This window comes from Triticum dicoccoides, chromosome 2B (genome assembly GCF_002162155.2).
Source record: "Triticum dicoccoides isolate Atlit2015 ecotype Zavitan chromosome 2B, WEW_v2.0, whole genome shotgun sequence".
Classification (NCBI taxonomy): domain Eukaryota; kingdom Viridiplantae; phylum Streptophyta; class Magnoliopsida; order Poales; family Poaceae; genus Triticum; species Triticum dicoccoides.
In genome coordinates, this window is record NC_041383.1 from 43,925,617 (window position 1) to 43,933,484 (window position 7,868).

The 7,868-nt window shown below is 48.5% G+C and overlaps 1 protein-coding gene across 1 annotated transcript; it reads left to right on the top strand.

The window, feature by feature from the left end:
- Positions 1–2,655: 2,655 nt before the first annotated feature.
- On the top strand, positions 2,656–3,786 carry LOC119367047. The gene is made up of 3 exons (XM_037632678.1): positions 2,656–3,224; positions 3,346–3,414; positions 3,569–3,786. The coding sequence occupies exons 1-2, from the start codon at positions 2,690–2,692 to the stop codon at positions 3,399–3,401; spliced, it is 591 nt and encodes a 196-aa protein (XP_037488575.1). The 5' UTR covers positions 2,656–2,689; the 3' UTR covers positions 3,402–3,414; positions 3,569–3,786.
- The last annotated feature ends 4,082 nt before the right edge of the window (positions 3,787–7,868 follow it).

The window sequence follows — 7,868 nt, forward strand, 5'->3', positions numbered from 1 at the left end:
GTAGTAGCGCGGGTTTATGACCCTCGCTACTACTAAGTGGTCTATACCGTGCGTCACCCGGGACATGCCATAGTAGTAGCGAGGGGTATAAACCCGCGCTACTACTATCGACCCACCAAGACATGTGTACACATAGTGTGCGGAGGCCCAAATCCAAACCCGCCACACTCTTCTGATTTCCCTTCTCCTCCTACCCATGATTCCCTTCCTCACCCACCTCGGCTCCACTCACAAATCCGGCGACCTCCTCTCGCACGGCAGACCCCTCCCCTCCCCTCCATCCTCCTTCTTCTCCGCTGTTGGAAGGAGAGGGAAACCAGCAGAGTGTCTTCCATGGTGGGGGCCAAATCTGCCATGGACGTATCCACTTGCACCTCCTCGTTGGGTCAAGGGTCCCATGGCAAACAGCAGCAGGTCACCAGGCTTCATCTAGGGTTTCGAGCATTGGCTCCAACTCCGACGGCCACCGGTGAGTTCCTCCTCCTACTGATCTCTATCTCTTTCTTCCTCTTTCAAATAATTTTCTCTTCTTTTGTAGCAGCAGTAGAAGAGAGGTGCGAGCACAAGTTGAGTGGGGAAGCACCATCACCATGGACAACTTCATCCCCTCCAGGACTAATAGCAGCCATGGATGGAGAGGACAATGACGCCTAGCAGAAGCAGCCGCCATGGATGGAATTTATTTTTTGATTCTCAATTAGTTAGTACTAGCGAGGGGCCCTGACCCGCACTACATCTAAGTAGTAGCACCGCGGGCACAATTGCGCTACTACTACTATAAGTAGCAGTAGCGTGGGTACCACCCGTGCTACTGCTAAAAGTTAGCTGTAGCGCCCTAGCAGTAGCGCAGGCCCCCGCGCTACCGCTAGGAAATTACCCGCGCTACTACTAGGGTTTTCCCTAGTAGTGTTTGGTAACTAAGGATAACTTTGACCGCTGTCCAGTGATCCATTCTTGGATCATTTTAGTACCCTCTTGCAAAACTCATGGCAAGGTACATAATAGGTCTGGTACACAACATAGCATACTTTATAGAACCTATGGCTGAGGCATAGGGAATGACTTCCATTTTCTTTCTATTTTTTACCGTGGTCGGGTTTTGAGTCTTACTCAACTTTACACCTTGCAATACAGGCAAGAACTCTTTCTTTGACTGTTCCATTTTGAACTACTTCAAAATCTTGTCAATGTATGTATTCGTTGAAAAAACTTATCAAACGTCTTGATTTATCTCTATAGATCTTGATGCCCAATATGTAAGCAGCTTCACCGAGGTCTTTCTTTGAAAAAACTCCTTTCAAACACTCCTTTATGCTTTCCCAAAAGTTTTACATCATTTCCGATCAACAATATGTCATTCACATGTACTTATCAGAAAGGTTGTAGTGCTCCCACTCACTTTCTTGTAAATACAGGCTTCACCGCATATGTGATTCGTATGTCCTTGGGGTAGTGTTGAGAATAGCCAAAATTATAGGGTTCCTTGGGAGTTCTACATGGCAATCCACATGGACCAACAGTCAACAAAATTCAAAGGCAGTCAACACAAGTCAAGGAGGTCAGCAAAAGTCCAAGCAAGCTACCGTGGGTCCAAGCAAGTCACCTTGGTCAACAAATTTCCAAAATTCGTCATGGCCAACAAGTCAAAGAAAGAAGAGCAAATTAAACATTAAGGCAAAGACGGGGGCAAAGCAACAAAGAAACTCAAGACAAGAAGAAAAACCTTCATATGACGGAGGGAATCCCCCTTTCATGGGCCACTACTCTAGTCCTAGCCCAACTAGTAGCCCATGGACAAGAAATTACCTAGTTTGAATGATAAGCGGACATAATTTCAGTCTAGAGGATTTCAATTTATGCTTGCGTCATCTTAGGTTTTTACCTCGGGATATGGACCATTTGACGTAGCTATCCCTGCATTTCAGTCTCTGACAGGTGGGCCTCATGCTTGGTGGGACACACATGTCAGTGACTCAGAGGCAAGATCGCTGACGTCAGGGGATCCCCGTGCCTTGTGCAATTGTTTCATCCTTTTCTTAGAAATGTGGTACAAACGCAGATGCTTCCTTGTTTAACCATTTCAAGTGCTTGCAGTGTTATGCCGCATATTGTTCAAAGTTACCTTTGGGTAATTGGTTCAACTTTTGCATTTTCAAATCTCTCCAAGCTTTGCAGTTTTATGCTAGAGCATAGAAGTGCTTGCAGTTTGCTGCTTTTATTTTTACTGTCGTTTGAATGCTGAAAGAGACCAAGTCCTGAAGAGTTTTGCCTTTGCTGGTTCTGCTCCGTTGAACTTGGCCAGCCGTCCATGGCACCGACCGCACCGTCGATGGACTGTCCGACCCGACGTTACATGGGCTCAACTAAACTACACACACTAACTAAACTAACATAATCACCGGTTGAAGGTTTAGATACTAACGAACCAAGTACTCATGCACTAATTAACTAAAATAACATAATCACGCACTGACACACCCGCGTAACAAACCATCAAAAAGTACGTGAGGAGATCAAGGAAACAAGATATGGATCGGCCCCAACAGAAAACATCTCTTATCTCCTTATCCCAACGCATCACATGGAGCATTCCGTGTGCATCCACCCTATATATATACATTCACTGATCACCAACCACAAGACGTTCGTGGCAACATTCACATCTGGCCAGCAAGCACAAACCAGACCCATGGCGCCATCCAAGTCCCATCTCGCCAGCTTGTTCCTCGCCGTCGTCCTGATCGCCGCCGCACCGGAGACTTCGGCGGCGGCCGTCACGGCCAGGGCGCCCGCCCCCTCCACCAATGGCGACTTGGTAGCGAAACCATCATCATGGTCATGGTGCATCATCCCTTGCTTTTCGTTTATACCAGAGATATTTTGTATACCGCCCATATTCTGTCCACGGCCGCCGCGGCCACCTCCTCTACCTCCGCAGCCTCCGCCCCCGTCGAAGCCACAGCCGAAGGAGTGCTGGACGCCGCTGATGGGGCTGATGCCGTGTAAGGATTTCCTCACCAGCAGCACCGCTCCGGAGCCTCCGAACCAGGGCAAGTGCTGCGACGGCCTCAGGTCGCTCGTCCAAGACGCTCCCATCTGCCTTTGCCGCATACTGGAGGGCACCGACCTCGACAAGCTCATGTCGGCGACCGTGGATAGAGAGAAATTCATTCGTACGATGATCATCTGCGACTCGAGTCCGGGTGAATTTGGTTCTTGTGAAGGTAAATTGTTGCTCTCCTCCTCTCTCGGTACTATATATAAACTGTTCTTTATTTTGCGCATTTCTGAGTGTGCTAGCTCGTCTTTAATGTGAATCTTTTTGATGCATGGATCGGAGAGCAGGACCCGTGCCACCGATGACGATGAGGGCCGCACCTACAACTAAAGCTGCTCCATAATCGGGCAGATCAGGTAGCCAATTTTATTTCCGGATAAACTGATCCAATTTTCTGTGCTCATTTATGCATGCATCGCTGCATCAACTAGGTATATTATTTTTTATTTTAGGGTGAGGTATACTTATTTATTTATTGTACTTTAACTTCTATTGATCTGCTTTTGGCAGAGCCATCCTCGTCATTCGTAGCAGCATTACAGAAACAAGATGCATGCATGGAAGCTGAAGATGCCATACTACAAGATCCGTTAGCATCATTCTTAGAAGAGACAGTGCTACTTCTTAGTTCGATTTAGGGAGAATGTGTAGCTTCATTTGTGAGAAAACAAATTATTTGTCACCGTGCAACTGTTTGTTTCTTTATAAATGTGTGCAACCGTTGTTTACGTGTTCGATTAGGGAGTCTTTGATGTATATATGTGTGCGCAATTTGGTAATGAAACGCATCACTTGTCTGAAAATGCGTCAAGTCCTTAGTCCTGTAATCCAAGTGCTCGTGTGGTCAGGCCCAACCCAACCCAAAGGCGAACACGAGCACGTGGTTTCAGGCCCTCCTGGAGAATGGGGTAAGATGACCGGTGCGCCTCTTGCATGAACTCAGGCCAGCGAAACTTGATCGCGTGCCTTGCCGCGACTCAACTTTCGCCTGTGCGCAAAGAGCCAACTAAATGTTAGGTGCTATACCTGATTGAGGAGTCGGCGGAGCATGAGCCTTGTGCTTCCACATTTTAGCATGTCGATCCCTTGTGAACCAATTTTTTGAGTTGCATTCTATTCTAACAAACATTCATATAATCCTCTCTAAGGAATATTACCGGCAGAATTTGTTGACTTGAAGGGTCAAAATTCCTGAATATTACCGACAAAATAATTTCATGTAACATTCATATAATCCTCTCTAAGGAAAATATTTGCTCTTCTGATCAAGTTAACGTGAGAAATGTCTAAGAACAAAATGCAGATTCATAGAACTAGCTAGAAGTCGAAGAAAATCCAGTTAAATGACGGTCATTTGCGTGTACGCTGATGCAATGCAACATGACACCCACTTTCTAGGCTATTTTTCCCTTCTCTCGCCTAGGCCGCTTCCGCGGGCGGCAGGGAGAAACCGTCGCCCTACTAGCACCCCCTCCCCGCTGCCGCTAGAGAGCGCCGTAGGGCGAAGCCTGGCTGGTGTCGGTGTCGGCGGGGTTCCTCTCCCGAGTGGCTGTGAGGCGTAGTGGCGGCGGTTGTGTGGAGTTGGTGGCGAGGCGTGCTGGCACGTTGGGGGCGGCGGCGGCTTCGTCAGATCCGGCGGCAAGCGACGATGGTCGGGGGCGGCTACCGGCTTGGCTAGGCCAGCCCTTGGCATGGTGGGGCTGCTCCTTCTAGAGGGCGGTTGCATCAGGCCGATCGCGCGGGACGGCCCCTGTCAGATCTGGCTGGATCTGGCGTCGGCGGTCCATCCGGTGGCGAGGGCTCGGCTAGCAGGAGCCGCGGGCTGCCGGGGTTCCCACATCATCAAATGCAGACCCCACATGTCATAATCGCAGTTAAAATGTTCAAATAGACCGATTAGTGTTTTTTGCAAAAGATTGGACCAAAAATCGGTGTTTTCTGGCTCAAATTCGTAAAAGAGTGTTTTTTGCAAACCTATACGCAAATATGGTAGTTTTCTACAATTCAGTTAGCTAGCCTGGAACCTCTCTGTTTTTTATTCCAAATCTACAACACCGGCCTGTGAAATTTTAAACTGTGTAGGATTTTTTTTTTCAGTTGCAACGCATGGACCTTTTTGTTAGTTTAATGAAAAACCGTTCTGGTATTTTCCCCAAAACAAACCCATAAAATAAAAGTTCTTTTCTTCTAAAATATGAGTTCCTTGAAGTAGGGACGTGACCTGATTGCTCTCCGTTTACGTGGCCCGGACGGAAAAAGGAGTATATACGCTGCCAAACCTAGCTACTACATGGTTCCCCACAGGCCACAGCAATACAAATCCGTCCGCAAAAATCGTGAACTAGGAACATGGCGGCCGAGCTGAGTACGTCGGCTCGGCGGCGGCCGATGATACGTGGTCCAAGCTTCCGGCCGATCTTCTTGGCGAGGTCTACGGCCGGATCGCTTCCCCTCTCGGCCGCGTCCGCTTCACCGCAGTCTGCCGCTCATGGCGTGTTGTCAAGTCACGGCAACACCCTGCGCCGACTTTGCCATGGCTCATCTTCTCGCTATATTATGACGGCGGGATGCGCGTGTTCTGCCCCATGGACGGCGTTTCCTTACGCCTTCAGCTCCCGCCCGAGGCAGTCCACAACAGGTTGGTCGGGTTTCACAATATAGGCTGGATAGCCGCCGCATCCTCTCGCGACGGTGGTGCTTCTTACTGGCTAACGATTGTCAATCTCTTTTCTGGCGTCGAGGCGCCACTCTCCGCCAAGCAACGCACCACACCATACATCTACAAGTTAGTGTGTTCGGAGCGCCCCACGTCAAATCGTTGCATCCTTGCCGCCATCACGGGCGGGCTCGCTGTGTGCAAAGTTGGATGTCGCAACCATAATTGGTGGATGTCAAGAAACCGTAACCATTACTACGACATCGCTTTCTACAATGGGAAGCTTTGTGGCCTACTCCGCCATAGTCTAGAAGTGTACACCATTAGCACGACCAAGAAAAGTGATCTGGTGGTCAGCATCACCTACGAATTGGACATGAACCAACTACCCAAGTGTGTCGGATCCGAAGACGTGAGCTACATTTTCAAGCATGGCGACAGGATGTTGATGGCCAAAAAAGCCCAGTGGACAGTGCAACGGAACAGGCTTTTCTTCAAGGTGTTTGAGGTAACTAAGAATATGTGTTATGGCTACAGCTGGGCAGAAGTGACTACATTGGACGACCATGCCTTGTTCCTTACTACTAGATGCTCCAAAATGATGTACGTTCCAGCGGATAGGCGTGGCGGAGTAGAGAGAAACCACATCTACTACAACCATTTCAATTTATCAGGTGATACTATACGCATCTGTAATGATGTGCGGTTGATGAGATGTAACTACGGCGACCATTTGTATTGTAGGAAAGACAAAAAGATCAATGGAGTGGATAGGATCAAGTCATCAGGATATTACATGACTAGTCACTATAACATTACTAATGACGGTAAGGGTCTGATGTGGCTTCTCCCTCCGGATTTCTAGCTGCTCAATGTCATTTCAGTATGTATCAAAATTATGATGTTTATCTACTTTTCATAGAAATTTGGTTTTATCTTGAGCCTTTTAATTAGCTGGTTTAGACGTTGTATGTTTGACATGTTTAGCCCTGCTTGTTTCAACCTATATATATTCTCCCCCTCCCCCACTTTGTACCCACTATTTATTTTATGGAATCTATTTTCACTTGATATACAAGAACAAATTCAGATGTGTAATTCTTCCCCATGTGATTGTCACGGATTTACCTACTCGGGCAAAACACACAAGATCTTAATATGCAGTCAAATAACTTAAATGTGGCGACCTTTACGATGTCGGTGAATGTTCCTGCATATTTGCGTCAAAACATATTCATGTAATATTAGGCATTCAGGTAATCCTACTAGAGGAATATATTGCACTTCTGATAAAGTTAAGGTGAGAAATGTCCAAGAACAAAATGCAAATTTATCGAACAAGCTGGAAGGCAAACAAAATTTTGCATTCGAATGTGATCAAGCACAAAAGCATATGCACATTCGACTGTCTGCAGTTGTCTCACGCCGTCTACCTCCCACCTCTTCGACTATGTCCCCGGCCCATGCTGACGCCGGTAGGAGACATGGTGGTGACGTCCACCCTAGTTCCCATAGAAGGCACGCATGGGCGTGCGAACATGGTGACTCCATGGCTTGTAGGTGCATGGACGAGCATTGACAGTGGAGGCATCTAGTTTGCGGCAGTGGTGGCGTCCATGCGGCAGGCGGGCAGATCTGGCCAACGCGTTGACTCATGGTGATGGTTGGGTGTAGGCGGGCCCGATCTGTGCCATGTCAGTGGGTTGCTTTGGCAGGCGGCTCGGGTGCCTCCCACCCAGCCCGACCATGGTGTGTTGCGACGCAGTGGCGGCGTGGAGCTAGGTTAGTGTCGCACATGTCTGGTCCGGTGGTTGGCGGTGCAGCGGGGCTGCTAGTTGGTGTTTTGTGGTGTGGTTAGGTTGTGGTTGTGCCTGGTTTCTTTAGGATCGGGTGAGCCGCACCCGAGTGTGCGTAGGCAGTGCGGTTTGGCTCGGCCAAGGCATGGTTATGTGTTGCTATTGGCCAGTTGGCGGCGAGGCGTGCGGTGGTGGTGGTGGTGGCTCGGATGCTGTAGTAGTGTTGAGCCGTGCTCACTTCCGTGGGTTGTCCTGGGCCTCGTTTTCGGCTGGTCGGCATCCTGGCTACAATGGTTGTATTAGTGTCCGCGTCATTTTGAGCTTGTAGTCATAGTGTGGTCTGGCAATGCTGTCATTT